The sequence below is a fragment of the Aquila chrysaetos genome, chromosome 1, assembly GCF_900496995.4.
Source record: "Aquila chrysaetos chrysaetos chromosome 1, bAquChr1.4, whole genome shotgun sequence".
Taxonomy (NCBI): Eukaryota; Metazoa; Chordata; class Aves; order Accipitriformes; family Accipitridae; genus Aquila; species Aquila chrysaetos.
This window is the reverse complement of record NC_044004.1, coordinates 51,485,532-51,512,696: the sequence shown is the minus strand read 5'-3', so window position 1 is coordinate 51,512,696 and position 27,165 is coordinate 51,485,532. Positions and strand designations below refer to the sequence as shown.

The 27,165-nt window shown below is 41.4% G+C and overlaps 1 protein-coding gene across 1 annotated transcript in view; it reads left to right on the top strand.

Annotated features, from left to right (window-relative positions):
• Positions 1–4,420: 4,420 nt before the first annotated feature.
• The window catches only part of SNCA (synuclein alpha), a 72,591-nt gene continuing 49,846 nt past the window's right edge, over positions 4,421–27,165 (top strand). Inside the window, exons 1-4 of the mRNA XM_030021385.1 lie at positions 4,421–4,553; positions 6,471–6,616; positions 13,032–13,073; positions 21,333–21,478. Coding sequence (XP_029877245.1) covers positions 6,496–6,616; positions 13,032–13,073; positions 21,333–21,478 — 309 coding nt within the window. The 5' untranslated portion in view covers positions 4,421–4,553; positions 6,471–6,495. The remainder of the gene's footprint in view (positions 4,554–6,470; positions 6,617–13,031; positions 13,074–21,332; positions 21,479–27,165) is intronic.

The following is a 27,165-nucleotide window of genomic DNA, read 5'->3' as shown; positions in this document are numbered from 1 at the left end:
GTACATACCTCCAACATGGTATTTTGGCATATATGTCTGTCTCAATTAAAACATTTTTTATATATATTGAATTATTGTAAACCTTGTAAATATTCTCTCTCACATATACATATAAATACACATGTACTAAATCACCAAAAATGGCTGAGCTATGCCTGAGTAGCTTTTGGGGGAGAAATCTTATGTTTCACCTGTGCAAAAATATTCTGATGAATTTCTCTTTTGAGAATGTTTATATTGTTCATGTTTGGAAGAAGGCATTTGAGGTTTAGCAACCTCAGTTGAGATATACATGTGGGTTTTTTCCAGATATGCTTTCAGTTCCAGCCTAATTTGTTCAAAAGTTAAGACTTAGGGAAGAAGCCCTCCTTCTTCCATGGTGTCAGCCCATGCACCTTTTTCTTGGTTAGATCTCTGATGCGTCCACCTGCACTGGACATGTTCTGGCCTGAAGCTGAAAATGGCTTGGCCTGTAGTTTGCAGACATGAGATGGTACACGCTGTGCTGTGTGCACCTGAGCTGAGAGCAGGAAGGACTAGACCAGTTGTTTGATCTGACTGTGTCAAACACAAGGGCTGGAACAGCAGAGAAATGAGATTTCTGAGAAAGAACCTGATACCAGAGAGGAGCAGGTAAATCAGAGGAGAAGCAACAAGATTAAAGGCTGGAGCTAGGTCTGGTCATGGAGGTCTATCTCTGTGAAGTGTTCTGTCCTTGCTCCAGCTTTGATCTGAGATGAAGGACTCTATGCACAAAGACACGGAGAATATTGATCTGAATTTCAAACAAACCTGCTTCAGCTCTATTTCTGTCTCTTGTCAATGATTGCATGGCATGACAGTGGACATCCAGTGACCCAGCCCATAATCAGCACCCAGTTCTATCTATCAAAACAGTTCATGAGCAGAAATCTTTGCAACAGGAATGAATTAGAAATGGCAACTGCTCCATAACAATGGATATGAATTTTAAATTAATAGACAGAATGCTTCCACTGGAAAACTAACTCTGAAATGATAACTTGCAACTTGATTGGACGAAGGCGTTAATACATATGCTTAATTTTTGGTTGAGTAAACAGCACTGGAAACACCATGCAAGTGAGGCAGGTACATGCTCTAGTGTATTACATTACAACGCTTATGAGCACTTAGGTGCTAAACCTCAGGCTTACCTGTAAGCAAACGAGAGGTCATACTCACCTTTTTTTGAAATTGAGCATGTTTTTGAGTTCTCAGAAATTGCTCATGCACACAGGTAGTTACAGCATAGTCAGTGACGACAGCAATGACCAACAGAGGGACCTGAGTGGGAATAGAAACGCAAACACTGTGATGCAAAAGTCTATGAAAATGGTTTGAACTCCTAGTTGCCTCTAAAGCAACGGACATAGTAAACTGTTCTGTAAGAAATCCAAAGACTGAAATATATTTGCATAAAAACTGCACTGTTTCACGCAGTTAACAGATTTATGAAATTAAGACCATTTTCAGATTATCTGCCATCAGTAGAAAGACCCTGCAGTGGAATAATCAATGTTACCTATGAATTGCCTGCCCTAAGATAGCTTCCTTTCATACCGCAGCTTTTCGGGTTTCCAGAGGTACCTTTCTTCTCAGGAACATCACCGATCAGTTCTGTGGTAACACAGAGAGCCTGTGTGAGTCACTCTTTGAATAAACAGGGATCGCTTTCAATTTCGTATGTAGTGTTCAAGGGGAACACCTTTCCCATGTTTCCACATGAAGAGTTTTACATTTGAATTTTTTAACCTGAAGACAGTAAATTCTGATTGGTTTTACTCTGCAACATTTTTCAATTGTCAATAACTGTTCTTTTCATAGTGATAGATTTACTTGATCACTAGCAACTAAACCAATAAATTAGCCTGCAACACAAGATGGGTTGAAGGAGTTTTTATTACTACTTAATTGATTTTTGCTCTAGATGCTCATGCAAAGTAAACAGTGTCATTAAATAAAGATTTGTTTTAAATGCGATCAGTGGGCAATCTGCTTGCTACCATCCTTTCTTCAGACAGGAAAGGCTTCAGGGGAGAACTTATTGTGATACTAATAGTACTGAGGAGACAACCTAAAAAAACCCCCACCCAGCTGTTGCACACAATGTGGTTTAAATAGGAATTGCCTTGGAGATGCAATGCTAATTCCCTACCATATTTAATTCTGTTTTCCACTTAAGTCCCACCCATTTTCAGAAGGAAGAATTTCTTGTGTCAACATTCATACTCTATCTTTTTATCTTTCTATGCCTCTTACCCTCTGATTTAGAATTTAACAGCTGCCTATTTTGAATACTACAGCTGAAATTTTAAGCTTTATTCTGCTGTGGTAACTGATCCCTCTTGCCTTTACCTCTCTATTTCTAGCTGCATGATTTTATTAACCGACAAGCTGTTATTTTGTTTAACAGCAGAACATAATGCCTGCCTTTGATAAACACAAGGCAAAAAAAGAACCCTTGCAAAAGCTAGGAGTTGCAAACATCTGAGCTCTTCTTTGTGAAGTTTTCAGAAATAGAGCCATAAATATACAAGGATATTTGTCATACTAGATTGGCTGTTATTGCTAAGATAATTAAATAAAATAAGTCTGTCCAGATTTATATCAGCGTAATAAAAAGCAACATTTCATGCTCATAGTCACTTGCATGTTAGAGAAACAAAAGGCTTCTTTAAATCCAGAAGATAATACTTACATAAGGCAAGTAATATTCACTTTAATTCTAATTTGGGGTCTATGTTTACTGGCCTGGGTAGTAGAGAATGATGGAGGGAGTGGCTTTCAATGACCCAATTTAAATATTAAGGTATATAAATTGCTGGGCCACTTAACAACATGTGGAAGGAATGTGATTTTGATTCACTTTGTTTTACTCTCTGAAAATGTGCCTATTTTCCCCCAAATTGAGAGGAAATAGAAATATCAGATCTAGTTCTTGCACTACTAAGTATGAATGCGCTGCACAGGATGGATGAGATGAAGCACCTTATGTAATTTAATTCCTGAGCTCCTTTTTGTTCTTCTTTTTAAGGCTTTCCTTGAGGGCAGAATTATGAAGGAATTATTTGTATTCTCAGTCCACACCTACTTACACAAAGAAATAAAACATATTGCCGAATGCTTGGTTGATTAAAACTAGTAGTGGAATGAACTGAAAGAAAGTTTACCAAACAAACAGTATAGAAATATTAAGGCTTATGAAGAAACCTGAACAAGAGGAAGACTCTGCACTACGTGTTCAGAATGAAAACAAAACCAGGGATGCATCAGCTGTCTTCACGGGATGATGGATGAAAGATGCTCGTTGCAGCTCACAACCTTGTATCTCATCTATACCATGTTCTGTTTCTCTTTTGGAGTGCAATAAAAAACAAACTGTTTCTGTAGGTCTTGCAGGATTTTATACAGCACATGAACTGATGTACTGAAGCTGAAGGTCCATCTGTTATAATGCCTTGTCTCCTACTGCTCTTGGCTTTTCGTGCCTAAATTCTGCTACCAAAATAGAGAAGTTTGATAGCTTTCCCTTTCTGGGGAAAAAGGGACTTCTACGTATCAGATTAAAACTTGAGTAGCAGTGGCCATGGAGCATATGGTGGAGGATGCTAGTAGAGGTGTAGGGGTTGGGCAGATCTGGCAGGAGTGAGGTGGGGCTTCTCATGGTGTTCCTGATTCTGGATGAAAATTTTTGTGTGCGCGCGATACGATTAAGATTCAAATTACAGCTGCAAAAGCATCACCTCCCATACTTAAAATTGAGCTGGGACCATGAACCTTGTGAGAACAGTCACACTGAACTCCAGTCACTTAGGGCCGCAGATTTGGAAGTGGAAGAAAAAGCAAGTAGATGCTCGGGGAGATTTTCTAAGGCTTTTGGTGAAGTGAAACGTAGGTGTACTGGGGTCTCACCATCGACAGCTTCCTTACACTTCTTCTCGGATGCGGTGCACCAGCCCTTTGAGCGAGTGGTGGGTGTGCGGAGTCACAAGGGGACCAAGTCGCCTGGCCTGCCTTTTACTCTTGTTCCTCTCCTGGGCCGCATCGACGGAACAAGCGCTCCCAGGTTATCACGCCTCCCACGCACCTCTCTCCCACGGAGGACGCGAGGGGGTGGGCGCAGGAGGCCGGGCGGGGGGCGCAGCCCCTCCGCGCAAACCCCAGCAGAGGGTGGGCCGGGAGGAGGCGGGGGAGGGCGGCGGGAGCCTCCTTCCCTGCCTGCCTCCCTCCGCTCCTCCCTCCCTCCTTCCTTCCCTCCTTCCCTCCCTCCCGCGGCGCATCCTCTCTCCACCCCTCGCCCTTGCCTCTCCCTCACACTCGCCGCCTGCGGGGCTGCCGTCGGGGGTGCTGCCGGCAGACCCGGCCTCGGGGATGTGCTGAGAAGGGGCAGCTCCCCTCGGCCCCCCTCCCCACCCCCCCCCACGCGTCGCCCCCCGCCTCACCGTCGTCGTCCTCGTCCCCCCACCCACCCACCCACCGACCCACACGCCTGCTCGGAACGGGTCGGTCGCCGGTGGCGGAGGAGCCCGGCGGTAAGTGGCGGGGCAGGGCAGGGAGGGGCAGGCGCCGTCTCCGGGAGCGGCGGGGGCCGCGGGGGCCGCTCCGCTCCGTTCCGTTCCGCTCCGCGGCGGCGGGCGGCGGCGGCCCCCAACACCCCGCCCCGGGGCGCCCGGGTTCGGGGAGGGAGCGGCGCGGCGGGCGTGAACGGCTCCGCTCCGCGTCGGTGCTGCCCGGGGCTGGGCTTTCCGTGCCTGTGTCGCCGTAGGGGTGCGTGTATGTGTGTGTGTATATATATACATGCACGTGTAATTTTATATATATATATATATAAAAAATATTTTATATATATATATATGTCCTGTTGAACGTGCTCTTGTGGGCACGGGGGAGGGAGGAGAAGCCGGGCGCTGTGGCCGCCTTGCGCCGACGGCGTGTCAGCTGGAGCCCGTGGGTGCCCACACGGTCGCGTCGCCCAGCTCTCCTCGGTAGGTGCCTCTCTCTCTCTCTCTCTGTACGTATAGATATAGTCACGACGCCCAGCCCTCTCCCTCCCTCTGCAGGTGCCTGGGTATTATTTGATATACGCCCGCGCCGCCCGCCCGCCGTCCCCAGGTGCCCCTGCACCTGGTCGTGGCGCAGCCCACCCCCCCACCCCCCCCGGGGATGGGGACGGGCCTGGGGACCCCCTTGGTGGTGGAGCCGGAGGGTCCCGCGGGCTGGGGCCTGCCTCCCCCCTCTGTGTATAAGGTATCGCCGCCCCCCCCCTCACGTCCCCCCCAGGCCCAGGGTGACAGGTACCGTAGGCAGAGGCAGTTTGGCTGGAGCACAAATATTGCCTTTCTTTACATGCTCGTCACGAGTTAGTAGAAAGCTGCGGCAGCCCAGATGCCTTCCTAGACATCCATTCCTCCTACTCAGCCTCCGGCAGGGAAAAGAAAATAACAGGCAGCACTTCTTTCTGTGTGGGTGGAGGAAGAGAAAGGACTATCGATAACTGATTTGTTGAAGGTGCACTGACTTCTTGGTTTTAATTACTATTGTAGTAGTTTCAGTGTAGCGCTGGGTTATGTAGTTGGTATAGAACTCACTTGGTAGCTTTAGTGCAGTGCTTTTAAAATCCTGCATTTTTGCTTTTGCTTTTTAGTAAAATCTCTTCTCAGTCCTGATACATGCAAAGAACCCATTTGGGAAGACTCAATTTCCAGAAGAGTGATGTGGACTGTGCACAAAATGCTGGACTACTAGAAAAGCAGCATTTTTCTATTTGCTCCAGTCCTTCTGGGTCGTCATGGCAGTTTCTTATAACAAGTGAACATTTTTCATTTAGGAGGGGTTTGGGTTTTTGTGGTTTGCTTTCGTTGTTTTTTAAGTTGCTAGTGTTTCTTTAAGTCAGATTTTTCCTCTGAATGAGAGGTGGAGTATCATCAAATCACAGGGCTAAATCTTGCAATCAGCACATGAACAGAACTGTCCTTTGGAGGAAATGATGCCTTGGTAGGCAAGGAAGGGACTTGTCGTATCGATGAATCCATCTTCCAACCAGAGCTGCGTTATCGGCGACCTCTCTGTAGGATTCTGTGGAAACAGGATCCCCGAGCCTTTCTTGGACTGAGGGAACTGCTCTTGCAGCACTGTTTAACATACTATGTATAGCAGCATGTGAGAAAATGTAAAGGTGATTCGTGTAACCTTACTCCTTGTTTTTCTAGTTATTTAACTGTTCTTTCTGTCTGAAATACTGAGTGCAACCTTGCATATAGAGAGGTGTTTGTGCATGGCTAATAGAGATGTGGATGAAAGCTACATAATACGTGGGTATAAATAATATAATTTTTAAGTAATTGCAATCCCATTCAGTTTGACTGAATTTTTCCTCCCGTTCTGGGATAAAAAGCTTAAAAAAATCTTACTGGAAGTGTACTGTCTTTTTTTTTTTTTTTTTTTTCTAGAGCTGTGTGAAGAAACTCTTCAGCCATGGATGTGTTCATGAAAGGACTTTCCAAGGCAAAGGAGGGAGTCGTAGCAGCAGCAGAAAAAACCAAGCAGGGTGTGGCAGAGGCGGCAGGAAAGACGAAAGAAGGTGTCCTCTATGTAGGTAGGTGTACGGCAGAGATCATGCTGCTGGTCAGTGTATCGTGACATTCACAGCTGGATCCTCATCAGACCTATTCTTCTGCAAAAAAAATATGCAGTCACTCATAGGAGACCATTGCAAAACAAACAAGAGGAGAGTTGTGCCCTCCTGAGCTCCAGTTCTCTGAAGCCAAATATTGGTTCTTATGTCACTGCATTGTGCTGGCCATACATTACTGCTCTGTGGAGCCACATCCGTAACGCCATACTGGATGAGGTTGTGTCGTAGGAGGTGCCTTACAGTACAGGTCACTAGCTGGCACTCCATTCAAGAAGTTTGCTAGGTTAAGGTTGAAGGGGTAGTTGGTACAGTAAAAATAAATTTAAAAAAAAAAAGTAAAAGCTGAAGTGGAAGGTAGCTTCACAGCATCCAATTGAACACGTGGGGTTTAAGTGGGATTTTAAGAGAAGAAGCTTGAGAGGTTAATTTGGGAACTGAGCATAAGCCATGCTGACTGCTTGGCATGCCAACAGTAACATTTTGTATGGCAAAGTGACATCTTCTCATCTTTTGAAATTAACTTCATGTTCTGTACTTACTATTGCATATCCATAGCAGATATTTCCCGTGACTTCTCAAGGAAGAGCCACTACAGTTAATGAGGTAGGGCAGGTAGACCCCAAGGTAGCAAAGCAGTTGTTAAGTGACTTATCTAGGCCACACACAAGAGTCTTGCACAGAGCCAGGGATAAAATTCTTTTCAAATCCCCAATTGGTACTTTGATTGCATGATCATCATCTTCACTTAGCAAGTATCGGGCTTTAGAGGACTATCTTGCAAATGCTGCCATGAAAACTTCACAGGAAAATAATCTACCAAGACCATATGAATAAGTGGTCATTTAAAAAAAAATTATGGATCTATTTCTCCTATTCATCAAATAAAGTTTGTCTATAAAAGAACGGAGGGGAAAAGATACTCTTTTGTGTAGGTCCTTTCTTTTTTGCTGATTTTGTAGCAGGTCAGTTCTGTAATGGATGCTGTGTGTACCTAGGGAGATGTGCACAGATATCAAAGAGAAGTTAAACAGAGTTGAAAACCTGAGACATTTCTTTTAAATGGGAGCATTGAAGTCTGTGCAATTCCGAAGTCTTTTCAGGATTCCCTCTGCCCTTGCAGGCTAGTGCCAGTCTACAACAAATTATTTCTGCTCCAGATAGTTTGGACTACTCATTTGGAATACACTTTTCTCCTGCTGAGCCATAGCAAAGCTCAGTGCTCTTGCCAACAGAGATGGCAGTCATTTTGAAAACTAATTGTAAGATGAGTCTATTTTAAAATGAGCATCTGCTCATTTTCAATACATCAAAATAGATGTTCTTTCACTGTACACTGTGCTTGATATTGGAGTTATTTTTCGGGGGGGGGGGGCTTTCTTTTTTTTTTTATTTTGTTTTCTTGTAGTTCCTGACCGTGCTTCTGGGGTCATTGATTTCTTTGTATTAGAAACCTGCATTGTGTGCTGAATTAATCTTTGTGTCAGACCTGTTCTGCAGACTGTAATAATATTTGAACCTCGTTCTGCTCCCAAAGGCAACAGATACCCTATTGTCTTCAGAGACGCTTTTGATGAGGTTGAACTTTGGAGGGCAGGCTTGCTTTTTAGTTCAAGAATAAAATACTGAGGACAGCAGAGCCTTGAGCCATGACAGGGACCCGTGCATATGACTGTAGTAGTGGTAAAGGATCCTTCCCACAGCAGACGCCTGCTTTTCAGGAGGAGCTATATGTGCAGTTTCAGTTGTGCAGGTAAAAAAGCCTTTGGTTGGAAGCTGTCTCCAGGAGCTCTGGCAGCTCATGTGTCCGCGTATGTGCCTGCCCATACCTGCTTGTAGGGAGCCACGGTTTCCCCAGCTGAAGTTTCAACAGGATCAAGTAGGGTAAGGGGCAAATGAGGAGCTGCGTATTTCTCTGTCTACTTCCCAAGCACACAGTGGGGGCGGCTCTTCCAAGGAGCCTTAGCAAAGGCTGGTGTGATCCTCTTTGGTTCTGGAGGCTGGTAACAGTTGCAATGCAAAAGGTGGTGAAACCCCTTTGTGAGCAGAGGAGAGAAGCAGCACACTGCATTAGAGCTCCTGAAAGTTTCTCCCTCCCTATGTCTGTAGCTGGGTTTTCAGATACAAGTTTCACAGCCAGATTATGCTGTGAAAGCTGCCTGACACCTTGCAAAAAAGAACCTAACATTGGGCTGAGAGAGACCTGTTAATCGTTTTCAGTTTCAACAGTCAGCTCCATAACATTCAGCCTTCCATTGGTGCTGGAGAATTAATAAGATGCAAAGTCTTTGGTCCAGATCCCCTAGGTGATACGGCCTCCCACTGAAATCAGTGGAATTTAAGTGAATACAGAAAACATCTGGACCTTTCTGTCCAGAATGCTGTTAGCTATTATGTGAAAGATTGTAACATAATTCTGGCTGGTAAGTGTTCTATTAGCAAAAGCTGCTGCTTGGGATGAAATGTGGTGGTTGTAACTTTTTCCCTTTTTCCCCGCACAAGGAAAGTTCCCTTTTGCACAGGGGGAAACTTAGAGCTCTGAGGGAAAGTGGCATATTGGAGGATTAACTGGGGATTTTTTTCCCTCTTCATGCTGAAGTCTATACTTTCTTCCCTCAGTCCACTGTCTTTGTCGTGCTTTTTAATACCCAAGATACTGTGCAATACAGTCTGTAGTGTGTTTTTATGCTTTCAGGTGTTTTTTTTTCCTAAATTCCTCTGCTGATGTACTTCAACATTGGCCAGCTGAAATCAGTGGCTGTGTCTTGACTCGTACAAGCACAGCATCAGGACCTTTCTTGATATCAGACAACGGCCTGATCATTGATTAGAAAGGAGGACTGAGGCTCAGCAATCCTGTGCTGCATTGTGTATGCTGTAAATTTAAAACTGGGTCTCTGTGTATCCTTCAAGAGCTGTTGGTGTGAAGCAATGAGGAAACAAGTGGCAATAGTTACCCCCACTCGCTTTGAAACCAGGAACTGAGAGTAAGAAGGATGCTCTTGCATGCTCTTAGTGATGTACTGCTCAAGAGCTCCTCTGAGCTTTGTTTGTCCTACCAGGGAGCTGAAGTTTTTGCTAAGTTGACTCTTGAGTGCATGTTCAGTGCTCAGGAATGGAAGTTTCCAGTCTGATCATTTTTGATGTGTTATACCCTAGCAGAACAAAGGAATAGTTTATCAGGAGCAGGGTAGCTAGTGGATGAGTTGTTTACTACTTGCTGTGCTTAGCTGGCACATGGCCTTAGAGTAGAATAGTGCAGTCATGACCTATTTGGCAAGACCATCCAAATTCCTCTGCTGCACTCTCTTTTCATAAGGTTTCTTATTTTCCTTTGGTAACAGAAAAGCCAGCAGAGTAGTCAAGGGACTCAAGGTCTGTCTGGTGCAATAATGAGCTTCAGCACTTGGGAGGAAGCGTCTTCCATAGGCGATGATTTCTCCTTCCCCTAATTTGCGCTTATGTCTCCCTGTCTTTAACCAGCTCTGACTAAGCAACCTGAATCTCAGGCAGGACTTCCTTGGAATAGTCTGTTCGTCTCTCAAAAAGCCCAGAAATGAGTGTATTGCCAAACTACTGATACACGCTTTTGTTTCGGCATAATGACAGTGATGATAATAAATAATGAAATTAAGAGTCTATTGTATTTTTTTATAATTACAAAAAGGCAAAAATTCTGGTTTTGGCCTCTCTCTCCCCTTGTACAAACGTGTATTATAGCAAGGAAAAGTAGCATTACCCTGTACTACCATTGCTCCTGCATCACCTAGGTGGTGTAGGTCAGTGACAGGTTCCTTGGTCTTTGTATTATCCCTACTCTGATTCCTCTGTTCCCATTGTTATACAGGGTACAATGAGCAAGATTATTGATGTTTTGGGAATGCCAGAATGAAAGACAGCTAGTTTCTCTCAGAAACAATGTGGATGACCAGCTTTCCTTCATTGCCAGAAGTCGTCCTACTGAATTCAACTGTTGTTATTTATAGGCCTGTTCTGGCAGATCCTAATGTACTTCTAGATCCTGTTGTAGCTGTGGCTGCAAAAACAGCTACTTCCATACAAGTGTGCAGTAGTGGGGCAAATAGTATTGAGCTCCAACATATGCTGTAAGGTCTGGACCACTGCTTAGCTGGTTGTTTGCCAATTAATGGATTTGGCTATACATATCTCTGTTCTGTATGGGTCTGTGAGCTGAGCTTTCGTTAAAGAAAAGCCCGTCTTCCACTAACAGAAAGAGACTAGCGTTTCTGTATTAGTTGTGGTTATAGCAATGTTACGTCAGGGTAAGTGAAGTAAGAGTCAACTTGCCTATGTCCCTCTGGAGATAATATGCATTGCAGAAGTCCTCAGGGAGTTCTGGTGTACCATCCATCTCTTACCAGTCGTAGGGGACTGAGTACTTGCTATTCACAGGTTTCCATGTGTTTAATAGCTTGGCTTGCAGACAATAACTTCAACAAGATGAACAAGACACTAGCCAGTTCTAACTGCATTTAAAAGCATATGCTTAATATTAAGTATTCTGATAGACACACCGTAAGCCTGAAATCATGTTTAGTCTCTTTCTAGAAGTCAGTAGAACCATCACCTGCTTGAATTCCAGTAAGCGTTCAAAGTGCTTTGCTGCCTCAGGTCTCATGGTGCTGCAAGATTGAGAACCAAAGTCCTAAACCAAGTGCTTAGACATTAACACTTTGGATTTAATAAAATGGACAATTCTTTCAATGGTAAATATTTTCAGTGAGAGAAAATAAGCTTTTTAAAAAGAGAAAATCAGAATAAAGGGGGAAAAAGACTTCTCAGCTTTTTAACCTCTTCATTAGCTAGTTAAAGGAACATGTCATTTTACTGGATGCAGTATTTGTTTTCCTCTTACTTATCATGGATTATTATTCTGCTCTTGCTCATGGATAACAGAGCCTTTTCAATGCTCTAATCAATCTGATAGTTCTATAAATACGTGGCTTAAGTTCCATAAATTGGCACTAGTAGCAAGTAGGACATATTGATGAATGAACTTATATTGTATTTCAGTGTTTAATTGTATTATTGTAAAGAACTGTGGACAAAGTTGCTTTCTTCTAATATATTTCTGGTCATATATTTTCCTCTAATATATTTCTGCTTATATCAGTTTGTATATGATTTTACACATAGTGTTGAGCTAAAATTATATAGACGTTAGAAGTGTAAAGTCAGAAGTATAAATTATAATGTGTAAAATACTGAATGACATACAGACAAAAAAATGCATTACAAATAAGGTAACTTCTGTGTTAGTAATTAAAAAAAAAAAAAAAAAGACATCCTATCTCTGGCAGACTAGGGTAAGATGATAAATTAGGAGCCATGAACTCTGTCTCTGTAATGCTTAACTGCACATTGTCAAGCATCATAGTCCACAGATGGCTACTAATCCCTGAAATGTAGCCAGGTTATAAAACCTGACAAGGACAAGTAGAGCTCTGGTAGGGAGAAAGACGTGGAGTTAGGCCTTCAACAGCAATATGTGCTAATTTGTTTCTTTTCCCGTTGAAGACATGAGAGATTGTTCCCTTTCATGCAGAGTGGTAACAAGTCATGGTATTTTTACATGGGTGTTCCAGATACGGTTTGGTCTTCAGGGTGGCAGAGTGACATTGCTTGCACAGGTCTTGCATTACGTCTCAGTCTAGTACTAGCTCTAGGTTGCTGTCTGCAGAGTCTTTACATGTTGTCACATGTGCCTGTGGCAAGGAGGACACTGGATGCGGCAGACCTTGGGTTTGACCCCGGTGGCATTTTCATGTTTGAATCCTATCTACTGTTTAATGTTTCCCCATTCAGATTAATTTTTGTCTAAATCTGGCTAGCACTACCAGCTCCCCATGATTTTAACCTCTAGGTCTTTCTGTATTTCAATAATGGTTGTTAACACCTTCAAACTGAGATCTGGAGAAGAGTTATAAGATGAAGTTGTAAGGATGTTCTGGAAACTTGGGCTCTGATCTGCAAAGACATGCGTTAGCCTCTTAGGATGTTAACAGCAACATGGTTTCTGTGCGGAGTCATCCATGTGAGTTTGCAAAGTGGGAGGCTTAATTAACACGGCTATTAAGAAAATGGCAAGGAAGTCAGTATGTACAAGAAAAAAAACCTGCAGAAGTGTTCCCAGTGTTATTCACCTTTTCCACAGTCAATACACATTCACGCAGTTGCTGCTTATTGATGGTTTTGCCCTTTCCCTCAGATTGAATTTCTCTTTAATTAATTTTAATAATCTTAGAAAATACTGTATGCAACTGTATGTAATCTGTATATTCATCCCTCTTTATCACCCATCTAGGCTTTACCAGTACTTAAGACATGTATTTTCAACATAATATTGTTCTTTGTTTAGGTTCCAGGACCAAGGAAGGAGTTGTTCATGGTGTCACAACAGGTAAGACAATTATCTCTTAATTTCAACTGCTTTCCTACATTTGATTAACCAACCATTTAACTGTTTAAAATTCTGTGTATTTTTTTTTTGAGAGCGCTCCAATTTCTGAATCATAGAAAAACATAGAACAATTGAGAGGCAGAAAGCAACATTCATTTTGTCAAAACGCATACACTGTTTTACAATCAAATATGTAAATTTAATATAGCTGTATGTGAGAAGGGTTTTTTGAGGGAAGTTCCCAAATCAAAGTCAAGCTGTACTTGTATGAGCCAGGAGACTAACGAAACCAGATTCCTAAACAGAAGGAAATAACTTGCTTTTGTGGAAATAGATAAATCAAGCGTCTTTCTGTTGTTTATTGCCAAAGGTGAACTATTCGGTGCTGGAAAGTTATAAACTAATTGGCATAAAAAAAGTGAGGTCTTTCTTAATTTTATTTGTTTGTTTCTTTTTTGCTATGAAGAACTTTGACCTATAGAAACTGCAAGCCTGGCTTGGGTGCCCAGGCTTGCCTCCTTGTGAGCCGAGGAGGCAGCAAAGGCGGATCTGGAGAAGAGGAATGCCGCTGGAGGAGGACTGAGGAAGGCAAAGGGGGGAGGGACGGAGCTGGCCGTGTGTCAGGAGGACTTTCATCTGCTGATTTGGGAGCTCATAGTCGGACGGGACCGATGCTAGTGGGAGAGGCGGGAATTACTGCAACACACGAAGGAGGGAAAATAACGCAGAAGGAGCCTCCTTCATACAGTAGGGACTGCAAGAGGTAGGTAGGAAGGAAAAACCACAGGGAGCGTCCGCAGTTAAGGCGGACGAGGTCAGCAGCGTGTCCGCGCTGAAGTCTTTTAGACTGCCCACGGTGCAGCTGGGATGCAAAACGGAGTTTCGCCTCCGCGGTCGCCAACTCGGCCCCGTCGTACGATCGCTGCTCTTCACCGCAGCCTGTGCGATCAGACCCCAGCTCCCGTTAAGCTGGCGGCCGTGTAACTGCAGCACGGCGTGACTACTGACCGAGCCCCGCAGGGCGACGAGCGGCGGCGGCGGCGGGGGCAGACCGCGGCGCGGCGTGGGGCCTTCCCCCGCGCGGCTGAGCCCGGGCCCGCTGATTGGGCGAGCCGGCAAGGGGCGGAGCCTGCGGCCGGCCGCGCGGGTGATTTACAGCGGCGGAAGGCGCCCGCCCGATGGCCGGCGGCTTCTCCCGGGAGCTTAATAGCCGAGTACGCCCTGTACTCTTAGTGGTTCTTCATCCCAGCCTGAGGTCTGTTTCCAGCAACGCGCGGGTAGTGCAGTTTCAGGCAAGGTGTGCTTGCGGCACCCACGGTCATGCTGCCGCTGCAGGGTGGACGTGCCCTGTCACCCCCTCTGGTCCCACAAGGTCGGTGTGGCTCATCAGTGTGTCCCGCTGGAGCTGGTTGGGTGGGAAGATCGAAGGGAAATAGCTTGTAGGAAAGAAACAAATTTTAGAGTTTTGATAAACTGGTTTGAATTTGTCACAGTTATGAGGGTTTTGAAGCGTTTTTTTAGAACTACTAATCTCTCAGCAGCAACAGCGCTTGCAAACTTTGAAGTTAATGCCAGGCATGTATATTGACATTAGCGTTTCTACACAGAAGAAGAGTAAATTCACATTTTAAATTGATTTGCAGGGATCGTTTTAGGTGTGAACTGAAACCAGTAACCAATAATTCGTAGTAAGTGGCAAAATGAGTGGAAGTCTTTGATCTCTACAGAGTGCGGGAAAGCCTCAGCTGACCATAGTGCATTGAATAGAATGTGTAATTTTCTGCTGTAGAATGTGGGACTTCTGGAGATGTGAAGAAAATGCATGGCCAAGAACTTTAAGGTGTTTTTCCCCCTAAGAAATTAGGAAACAAATAAGTAAGGGAGTAGAAAAGGATTTCTTCTTTCTTTTCGTTTTGTGTACAGCCAGTGTATCATTCACCTGTGCTCACATAAGCCAATGCAAAGGATGAACAACTGTAGGTCAACAAATGGCAGTACTTAATATCACAACCCAAATAAATGGTTGAGAATTCAGTCAAGAGTATTTTTAGTAACAAAACTGAACAGAACATCTATGATAGTCCTTCAGAGTTTAGCCTCAGGCTGAACATGCGTGCGGTTGTTACGAGGTTTGAAATCGCAGCTTGTTAGACCTCAATTAAGAGAAATATTCAGAGGGATCATTACTATAACCAGTAGAGGATTGCAGTAGAATGAGATTTGAGACACATATATCTAATGTCATCACAGATGTGGGAACAGCAAGTGACAGCACTAACAAGCAAGTTAATAGAGGTGATGTTCACCAAGCTGGGCTGTGGTAGATAAAAGTCAAGGGCATTTGCACATGTATGAAACTTGCTGAAGTGCTGGGACTCTGTAGTAGGCCTGCTTAGTGGGGAGCTGCTTTCCCTTCTGCGAGAAACAACCGATCTCGAATGTTGCGAGTATCCATCTTTATCTGATTGCAATATGTGTAGTGAGACAGGAAATTTTAAGTAGATGAATAGAATTTTTGCCAAGTTTGAAAAGTTGTTAAATTTTGTTCTGCAAGATACAAAACAGGCTATAAAGCCAAACATAAGGAGAGCACATCTGTTATGTGCTGTGCCTATGAATAGAAAATTCAGAAAAGTTACAGCTAATTTTAGGCAGAACAGTGGTCACTCCTCACCCGCTTTAGGAAGTGGGTGACACAAAGTGAAACACCCAAAGCTTGGGAATAATGGGTTCTGTGCCACAGTTTGCTTCCTTCTGGCCTATTAAACTGTTTGAAAGGAGTTCGGCTGTTGAATGAAAATGGAAAATGAATAGAGGGCATGCAGGTTGAAATGTGGCAGTGAGACGAGGAGACCTAATGCAAAATCCAGAGAGCACGGTTTCTAAAATGAAACAGGATGGGCTTGGTAGTATAAGAACAGAGGAATTGCTTGGGCACATATTTTAAAAATAAAGAATTTTAAAAAATTGCAAGTCTATGAAGGGTTGTTCTGGCAAGCAGGGAAGGTAGGTAAAAACAGATTTGGGTTCACTGTAGTGATGCTATGAGATATAATATGAAGATACTGAGAAATGCTAGTAAAGTCTTAGAAATCAAATCCATTTAAATCAATGCTATTAAAGTTGATGTGACAAACTGCCTTTTAGGGCACTTGTAAAGACCTACTTGTCTCTTTTCATAGGACTAGGAGTTTGCCGGTTCTGGTGGTCTTATGATGCACCAGTGTGTTAATATCATGTGCAACCTGAGGTGAAATAACACATTTTATGTAAATAAAAATGATTCAAGAGCTTGGAGACAGTCAAATGCAAACTAAAAACTAAAATCACAGATCAAAATGAGTGTGTGCTCACAGTTGTGCAGTCAGTCCTCTCTTACTGTCTGAGTTCCAAGGTCTTGCTAGTTTTGCTATTTTTGAATAGTTTGTGGTTTAAAACCGTTTGCTGGTAAAGGGACTGGGAGCTGATGCACCTCAAAGTGCTGAATAACTAAATACACTTTTCAGTCAGTTGCTTTCCAAACCCAGAAATACTAGACAGATTTTTAGTGGCATCAAGACACTGTAAAATGAGGATGCCAGGCTGTGATTCGCAGGAATATGGTGAGCATGTTATTTGTCAGGTCACGCTTTCTCAGAACTTCTGAAGATGAAGTAGCTTTGCTTATTGGTTTTATGGGGTGTTAGCTTGTGTATCTGACTTGCCTGCCTAATTAACATGTCTACTGGCCTTTGACTGTAAATGCATAGTTCATCAGTCTTGCTTATCTCCCAGGGATAAGTGTCCAGAAATGTATAGTATCAAAGATGAAATATTTACAGTCTATTTCCTGATAATGAAAGTAAAGCACTGGTTTGTACAAAAGATCACGGCCAAAAAGCCCTTGATACTTCAACCATGTGTCTGTTTCCTGAAGCTGAGTCAAGACACAATATCAACAGTTACGAACCATAAGCAAGTGTTTTGCTTAATTCTTTATCTGATCCTTCTTGTTCTTCTTAACATTCTTAGTCATTGGTATTCCTGTTGTGTTTGTTTTAACTCCATCAGGTATCTTTCAGTAAATTGTATGAATTAAAGAACGCCCCATGTATTTATGGCTTCTTTGTAAATGAATTCTTCAAGTACCTAAGGCAACCTTATTGTCTGAAATACACGTTCAAAAGTATATGTAGTGCAGTAAGAGTAATTTCATGAATTCAGAGAAATCCTGTGGTTTTCATCCACTTTTCTTGTTCTAAATTGAAAGCAATTAGTTCTCATTTTGAATTGCTCCAAAGGTTTTATATTGATATCATATGTTACCCAGTTGTCTATAAAAAGTAGGGAAAAGAAACCTTCAATGCCAATAATTTTTGCACAGTACTATAGTCAGTATTAGAACTTCAGTTTCAAAGTTAGTCTTCGCATGGTCATTGTACACCATCCCAGGATCATTTACTGGAATGGACAGTCTCTGCATAGATGGACAGAAGTAATCAGGTCATTGCACGGCAGAGCTCTGCAGAAGCTGATTTACTCTGTTTCTCAGCACCGTGATGAAAAGCAGACATCAACTTTAGAAAGACTTAATGGCTTAAGATCATTAAACAACCAGGTATTCAGATTAATTTAATTAGTTGCTATCAACCCCCTGCATTCTGAACTGATTTGTTTGTGTGCACTTAATGCTTTTCCCCTGTTACTACTTAGTGTAAGCAATAAAATACATGAGGCTGGAAACCTATTTTGTTTTTTCTTCTCCTGTTGCTAGGGTTTCAGAGCTGAAGGGTCACCAGGCTGGAGCTTATTTACAAAGTCACTCTGGTAAAAGGGACTTTGATGGTGTTTAGGTATTCCTTAGAGACAGGAAAGAAAACTCTCTCTTTCTCCTACTAGTATGAGTGCTTTTGCTCATCTGTGCAATGTGTATAGTTTGCTGCATTTATCTTCATGACTCTGATTTCTGAAGCAGTGTACGAGAGAGCTTTCATGGTACCTCCTGTGTCAGCTTTCTTATGCTATGTCTGTGTGCTGGTTTGTCTGGGATAGAGTTAATTTTCTTCATAGTAGCTAGTATGGTGCTATCTTGTGGATTTGTGACCAAAACAGTGCTGATAACACAGAGAGGGATGTTTTAGCTATTGCTGAGCAGTGCTTGCACAGAGTCAAGGTCTTTCCTGCTTCTCACACCGCCCCACCAGTGAGTAGGCTGGGGGTGCACAAGAGGCTGGGAGGGGACCCAGCTGGGACAGCTGACCCCAACTGACCAAAGGGATATTCCAGGCCATATGACGTCATACTCGGCAATAAAACGAGGAGGAAGGTTGGCTGGGGGGCCGCTGTTCAGGGACTAGCTGGACATCCGTCAGTTGGTGGTGAGCAATTGTTTTCATTTGCATCACTTGTCTTTCTTGGGTTTTATCTCTCTCTCTTTGTTATTTTCCTTTTCATTACTACTTTTTAAAATTATTTTATTTCAATTATTAAATTGTTCTTATCTCAACCCATGAGTTTTCTCACGTTTACCCTTCCAATTCTCTTCTCCCCCATCCTGCTGGGCAGGGGGGAGTGAGCGAGCAGCTGTGTGGTGCCTAGTTGCCGGCTGGAGTTAAACCATGACAGTCTGAAATAAAAGCAATCTTAAATGTACTGCTTTTGTTACTCCTTCTATCAGGTATCTTCTTGTTGTGCCAGTAACAGTGTTAGTGGCCTGATTCTTTGGGGTTTTTTGTTTGCATGTGCTAAGCCCTTTCTAGGGTAATGTGGGTTTGGGAGGAGAAAACAGACTTCAGACAGAGCCTTCCCAAAACACTAATAGTGGGAATGGCAGCCACTGGGTAGTTACTCTTGGTAGGTGGTCATACTTGCCATGACAACATAGTCTGAGAAATGTGGGTTTGATAGTGGCATCAGGAGTTAGGTGTTTTATATTGCAGCATCCACAATGCATTCGATTTCACTGTATTTCTTGATATTTTGCTTTTGAGGTGCAGTTTTTTTAAGATCTTGAGATAATGAAAGTAATTATGACTATTGACAATGAACACAGTGCAACCATGCTTTATCATTTTATCAAAAGCAAGGAGTCCGCTCAAGAGCAGCTGAGCGTGTGATCCTTTGTCAGCACCGAGCCTGCTGAATTTGTCTCTTTTAAATGTTCTGCCTTTCAACGTATTTTGGAAGAGGGAGTTTTCAAAATAGCATATGTCACTTCCATACAAGGAAAAGGACCTTGATTTATGTATCTTCTGTTGGGTTTGTTTTTTCTTTTTTCCTTCTCTCTCAGAAAACTAATGAGACAGAGGAAAAATAAAAAGCAATACTGAAATTTACCCAAAACACATCTCTTTCTTTTATTTATTTTTTACATTTCTTGGAGAATATCAGTTTAAAACGTATTTTTGCGAGATGCTACTTTTTTTACATAGCTCTGTTGAGATTTCTTCTTGCCATTCTAAATAATATGAAAGTGTTAACAAGTTTCCATCTCATGACATTTCTCAGTTTGTTTCTGAAAGACTCCATGCACAATCAGATCTTAACATTCTTTGGAAGATATGACGTGTTACTAGGACACACACCTTAAGATATGTGTTTGCAAGAACTAGTGAAAAACTTCCTATATAAATTTTATGTGTAGAATCCAGAGCTTTTTATAGTCTGTAGCTGGTAATAATCAAATGGGGCATCTTAACAGAGGTCTTTCTACACTTGCTAGCATTATGTCAAACCTTCCCTGAGGGCAACATTTGCTTTTCAGCAAAGCCCACTTTTGATTTTTTTTTTCTGGAAAAAGCACGGCAATAGAGTACTGGATGGATACAATGAAATTTCTTGTGAATTTGTATCTTATTAGCATGTATAGGTTGGAAGATATTTGGAACAGACTTTTTCTGTTTCTAATTTCAGACCATTGTTGTCCTGCTCTATAATGAAAGCTTCTGGTTTTGGTCGTAACAGAGGGAATACTCAATCGGTTACTAACTTTAGTTAGAATGAGCGTTAAATGATCTGCCTCCATTTTCAGTCAGCAGATATATATTATTTGGGTCTTTAATAAAAATCACATATTAGGCACATGTTGTACCTTTCTAGCTTTCTCCTAATTGTTGTTATTTAATGTCAATCATAGCAACCTATACTGCATGCCCTGTGATATGGGCAGCTGATACTCTTTATGTAAGGAATTAAATCTAATTTATCCCTAGAAAGTCTTCTATTCGTGTGTGCTTCCCAAAAAAGGGTGGTCTATCTGCCAAGCAGAATCCATCCTGTGCTCAGGGTGCAAATAGAGCTATGAACACATTTTATGGATCAGATGGGATTTGGGCTGGAGGAAATTATAGGATTAGTTAAAATTACAAAACTATATGCTGGATGTTTTTGAAGAACAGTCCCTTGTTTAAATGAGTAAATGTGTTTCTAGCTGAAAATCTGCCTATGTAACTTGAAGGCATGAAGTCATCCCATCTCTTTTCTTAGAGCGGTTCACTACAGTGCAAGCTGCTGTCAGAAAGAGCCCTTGGGGATGAATGAGCAGAAAGAACCCAGTGATATTCTGAAAGGTAGAATGGCAACTGCTGATGTACATGTAGGCTAAATGAGTTGTTGTTTCCCTGCATCTTGGAAGTTAGCTATAAATCTATTTTGCTTTGGCATCTTTGGCATTCAATCTTTTTGTAGATTAGTATGTTATAGATGGACACATCAGCAGTGGAGCAAAAATTCTCAGAGAATCAGATAAAAGGTTGTATTTGAAATTCTCTGGTTGAGTAACAGTAGCTCTGCTTATTAATCAAGTGTATTTTAGAAAATAAAAATAAAAGAATAATCAATGGCTTTTGAGTCTAATGTAAAAAAATCTTGTCTTCCATGCCCTGTAACATGTAGCAAGTGTTTGGTGGTCTAATTGGAATGCATTTCCAAACTGGGATATATTGAATGCAATTATTACATGTTACACAGCGAGTTAGGCATAGTAAGGGCCCTTAAGTAATGACTTTTCTTCCCTAAAGTACATACAGCTAGGCATGAATGAAAATGTCAAATGTCTTTCACATGGAAGAAATTGAGCCACAAATAAGGCTTATTTTTACCTCTGCAGCTCCAGTGTTACCAGATGGATAGTCTCATTTCTTAAGATCCACTTGGGGTACACAAAGTGTAATGACCTTATGGCTCTTCATGATGTTGGGCTGTCAGTGATAGAATGATTCTCTGAAAAGCTTACAGCTCCCAGAACTGTAATGTGTTTTTCCATCTTCTGCTTCTCCTCAGTGGCTGAGAAGACCAAAGAGCAAGTGTCTAATGTTGGGGGAGCTGTGGTGACAGGAGTGACGGCGGTGGCCCAGAAGACAGTGGAAGGAGCAGGGAACATTGCTGCAGCCACTGGCTTGGTGAAGAAGGATCAGTTGGCCAAACAGGTTTGTTTATTTACAGTCTTTTCCAGGTGAAGAAGTGAACGATGAGTGGCCTCCCTGAACTGAGGGGCAGATGGAATGTTTTATTTTGTGTCTGCAAGTGGTATGAATGCAGGATGATTTGTGTTATGCTAAATGAATTAACAGCAAAGAAAATGTCTGCTGTTTATAGCTTGTATTTTGAGTGACTTCCAGGATTTGAGAACTGGAGTAGGATTGGGCATGGAACTTTACTATTCTGAAAAGTCTTAGCAAGTTTGCATTACGGTTGGAAGTGTGATCTAGTGCTGATTCTGAACTTGGCAGCCTCTAGTTGGGGGCCAGCAGCTGTAGGGTTGCTGTACAGTTGAATGGGAAGATAACTTTTTTCCAAATAACTCAGGATTGAAAAGCACCCTGCTAGAGCTGAAAGGTCAAGCAGCAAATCTCAGGTTTAACAGCACAATTTGTATCCTTTGCAGACGAAGAGCAGAAGGGTTTGTGTACCAATCCACTAAGTGGTTACATACATGGCATCTGAAGTCTAGATCTAGCTATAGAGCCACTATCTTCCATTAATATAGTGACACAAACTCAAAAATGCCTCCAAACTGTTCTGAACTCTTCAGATTAAATTTGCTCTAGCTCATGCTATAAAACACTCTGTAGATATTTTTATTCTAGCACCAAGGTGAGCATTAAGTATTTGCATAATACTAAGCGTTACTACATTTTTGTTGCTGATACACTGCAGTTATATACTTCCACTTACACTGGGTAAAAAGTGACCCCAAATAGCTGGTGGGAACAATGCTTTAAAATGTGTATATTGTTGTCTGGAGACAAAAATAACCTAGAAGAGACAAATACATCCTTTTGTGCTGTTTTCTGTATGAACATTTAAGTGTTAGAAAAAAATAGGATTATGAAGAATATTAGTATTTGCACAAAAATATGGGTGTCTCATAGATTTAGCATGAAGAAGTTCTGTGGTGTATCTTATTTCCAATTAGTGTCCAGAGGAGCTGTTAAAATTGAATCCTTAAAAAGTCTTCTTTATCATTATCTGTTATTGAAGTGAATTCCTGTCTGTCTGACAAATCCTATTGGTGCTTTAGTTTGGGGGGGAAAAAAAGGGGTATTACTTTGTGGTAGGCATTCACTCCACTGTGGTGGATCGGTCTTGAAAACATCTCACAAGCAGTTTTATTCTCTTTCAGAGCATTTTTCCTGCGGGGCTTTTTAGTCCTTTTTTACTCAGCTATAAGTAAAATGTTGCTTTTGATGTGGCCATGGTCCTTTGTAAAAGCTGTGTTGAAGATTTGCAAAATTGAGTATCTAATGAACTGCCAGGGGTTACATGAGCATGGCATGGCCACAGTAGTCTATACCCTTAGTTTCTGCTAAAGCTCTTTCGTAGTTTTACGCTGAGAATGTTTTTTTTCTGTTTGTAGATCTTCAAACTCAGTGTCATAAGGAACATCATTGCCGTAACATGCAATTACCTACTTTAATATTGACCATACCTAATATGTATATATTAAGATTAAAAAAATAGATCCTTATAATTATAGAGTATGAAGCAAATCTCTGCTGACTTTCATTTAATTCTGTTCTGTATATTGTGAAGCTTAAATATGAGTCATGATGGCTGTAACAGAATAAAATCACATCTGTGAAATTAAAGGACATCCATAACGTACATGCATATTATCCCATAGCCCTATAAATAACATCATTACTCTGAACTGGTGCTTTGTTCTTTAGATACGCAAAACCATTCATTTGCTTCTTGATACTGGTATTTTTAGAATGAAGTTCTCAGTCATCTATGCAGTATGGCCAGCTAGCTGATTAGTATCTACAGCTCCTAGCAGGCTGCTCTGCCTCTCTGTCTCCTACTGCTTTTGCAAGGGATAAGTAGCCATTTCGAAAATGTTAACATCAAAATTCAATCATGTAAAGATATTCTACAGCCTAGTATTTCTGCATTTCTGTGCAGTTCAGAGGTACACAAGATTGATTTTTCTTGGATTTTCCAGGTAAACTGACAGTTGGGTGGGGACCAGGCATGGGCATTCAGAATACCAGTAGGACACAGGTCCCTTGTAGGAAACAGGGTGGGTCTCGGTGAAATAAGAGAAGGTGCCAACCAGGTATATAATCAAAATATCAATGTAACTTTGTGTATTTTATCTCTATAAGGTTATGTCTCTTAAGGCTGTGATATCTTTAGTCTACTCTAAACTGGGAATAAGAGACCACAACTAGCAAATTCATTCCTTGCGCTTAAGTAGGGCTAGCAGTGCCTTGGGCAGATTATTCTTCCTATGGACATCTATTTGGGATTGTCCTAAAGCAAATGGCTATATATCCCATGTGCAAGATGAACACTTACCCTGCTTACATAGTGTAAACAAGTCATGGAATTTGACAGGGAATTGCAAATGAAGCATATCCATTAAAAGTGGATAGAAGCATGATTACAGGCTGTTTTTCCACAGAAGACTAAAAGGCTTTAGCCAATAATCTGTTATTTTAGTTGGCTTCTAAGCTTGTGACAAATGTTTTCTTCCAGTTCACACGGATCCACATAATCGAGTCCCAATCCTCCAACTGAACATAGAAAACAGTGACCTCCTGAGATCCCTTCCAACCTGAACTATTCTGTGAACTGCTATAAACTCAGCCTCCATCTAACTGGAGGAGTTTGCTTCTTTGCCATCAATTACAGGATCAGGGACTGTGAAATAAGTATCAGCTGCCTCAAAACATGTCTGGAAGCCCATCTAAACTAATGGTCATTGCTGGGATCTGCTACTAGTGATCTGCTCGCTTGTGTGAAAGCCTGTAGTCTTGCGTGGTGACTGGCATTTTTCTTGTGCCTTGATCGAAGTCTGGTTTTGACTTTCAACTCATTGAAAACAGTCGTAGCGTTTCTTTACCTGTGGATACAACAATATTCATGCAGAGGAAATACGAAGCAGATTCTTGGCACAATGCTTTCTCACTAAGTCTGTTCAAGGTTGCCTAGTGCAGCCTTTAATGCTGGTGTGCTTTGGACCCTGAAGAACAGGTTTAACCATCCAACTGAGGCCAGGCTGGAGGGCTGCTGTCACACCACACTGTCACCTACCCACCCTGTAGCTGGTGTAAGCAGGCAGTGCAAAGTGACAGCTGAGACGAGTGAGTGACAGAGCTGACTTGATAGTGCCCATCTGAGGACTGCCCTGGGGGATTTACGCTTTGGCAGAAACTCACTGCTTAACACAGCAAGGGTAGTGGCAGCTAGGAAGATTGTATTCATTTTAAAAGGGTTAACATGCTGCAAGTAGCATTTTAATAAATGACAAAACAATTCTTAAGATTATTTAGATTCCAAAAGTTCTTTCATGCATTGCCAGCATGCATCTACTCAAAAATTATTTCTAATGCACATTAGCATTTAGCATAGAGCCTATTGAAAATGGATTAACTCTTTATAAGCTAGTTAAATTTGGGCCTAATTTAAAATCTGCCCATAATAATGCTGTTATTTGTAATCACTGGGACTCTTCCTGGTTTTTCATGCTTTCTTCTCTCTGTTAAGAGAAGACGATAAACTGAAATACTGGGTTATACAGATAAAACATTTGCTTTAAATTTATTCTGTGCCTGTGCATGTTTTATTTCTGTGTACAGTGTGAGTGTGCTTCTATATTGAGTAAAAAAAAAAGGAAGATTAATGATAATTACATTTACCGTAGAAATGAACATGGTTTTTTCCTAAATTAAGAAAGCTGTGAAATCCTTTGAATATTCTATTTTCAGCTTAGTATGAGCGTATAGATCCAGATAGTATGGAGGGGTACTAGTTAGTGAATATCTAGTGTATAATATTGCCTGAGAACAAAATGTGGATTATAAAGTTTATTATTTTCAGATAAGTAATTAACTAATTGAGGTTCTTAACCTCACTAAATTCACATCATTTGGTTCTCTAGCATCTCAAGAATAAATCTGTTGGTAAGTTCTGTGATTTCTATAGTGAATAATTTTATTTATACTGTTCTAGCACTAAAATCCCCAGTCAAGCTGAAACCTCAAGGTACTTTGAGTACCATGCAAAGACATAGTTAGACAGATTTTCTGTGCCGTAGATCTTACTAAAGTAAATAGAGTAGCAGGCCTTGTCCTTATCGTGTTTAGGATCCATATCATCTATATGGATTGTGTTTGGTATCTATATGTGCTAAGTCCTTTTTCTTTCTAGAGTGTCTCTTAATTTAACATTTACAGTAAACAGCACTGTAAACACAAACATAAAATTACAGTAGCAGATAACGTATAGATAGATAATATACTTACAGAACAGATAATATAACTCGTTGGTTTAATTACCAAGCTTTCAGGGAAGAGACGACCATAAGTGGGAAGACTGTCAGTTTAGGCATTAGGCATTTTTTTCCATAGAAAATACTATTTGACTAAAAGGCCTTGTTAATTGCTTTTAACATGAAAAATAATTTAGAAGTATGAAAGCGATGGTAACTTTGCCATATCTTCTTCCCCCTCATCCCATCCTATATTTCCTGGGACTTGTTAGAAGCCAAACACTGTTCTCATAACTATTCAGTGCAGTGGAACCCACAGGTATAGAGTATTTCTTGTATTATTACTTTTCTTGGTCAGAATAGCTAGTCTTATGAACAACTGAATTTTTCCATTTTTACATCGCTTAGGGCCAGGATGAATCCACACTGGGGAATCACCATAATCAAATATACCAATATGTAGGAGCATTTTTCCTCCTTTTTACACAGAAGCACCATGAGACATTGTGCGCTGCTGAGAATAAAGACATCATGAAACACCTTTTAATTTTGATGAAATGAGAGCAACTTAGCTTTGATTAAGATACCAAGCATCACAGTGTACTCCAGCCAGCTATTATTTGTTCATTTGGGCAATCTTTCTGGGAGAAGGGATGCAAACCCTGTAAGTGCCTCTGAAGATTCGTCTCTTTTTCAGCGGCAGAATGGAGGTTTCCTTTCTACTTTATTAAAAGCCCATTTTGAAATGCAAGCAATATCTCATCTTTCAAAGATTTCTGTTCTGTCTTGTTGCAAACTAAGATTCCCAAGTGTTCCCAAAAAAGTGTTAATTACCACCTGTAGTTTAAAAAGAAAAAAAGCTGAATATGAAATCTTTATTTATTGCACTTTACATCTTGCCTTTAAAAAATGCAGAGATCTGTTTAGAAACCCTTCTGTAGAAATCCTATGTGGAAATAACTAGAAACTTGGGATTGACATTTGGCTTTTACCAAAGTTATCTTGGGTAGCAGTCCCCGAAGTTTAAATGCCTAACGTTAAAGTCTCCATCACTGTTTTAGTAGCCCCCTTGCTACCTGCATATGAGATAAATGCCTTGCTTAGTGCTTGAAGAAGCTCAAACAGGCATTTTCTCATTTTGTCTCTTTATCTCTTTGAGATATATTTTGCATATTTTATTTCCTACTGTGCCATAATACTGACATGCTACGGAAAATTCTTGAAACTTTTTAAAAACTGATTTTTTTAATGTGCTTTTTTGTAAATAAGGTTCCAGAAATAGGTCTAATCATGGCAAAATTTTGGTTTCGGTGGAACCGTGCATTTTGATAGAATATTAATATCTCCTAGTTTTCTGACCATCTTCACACTCAGTATACTCTACAGAGTGCTTGGCTT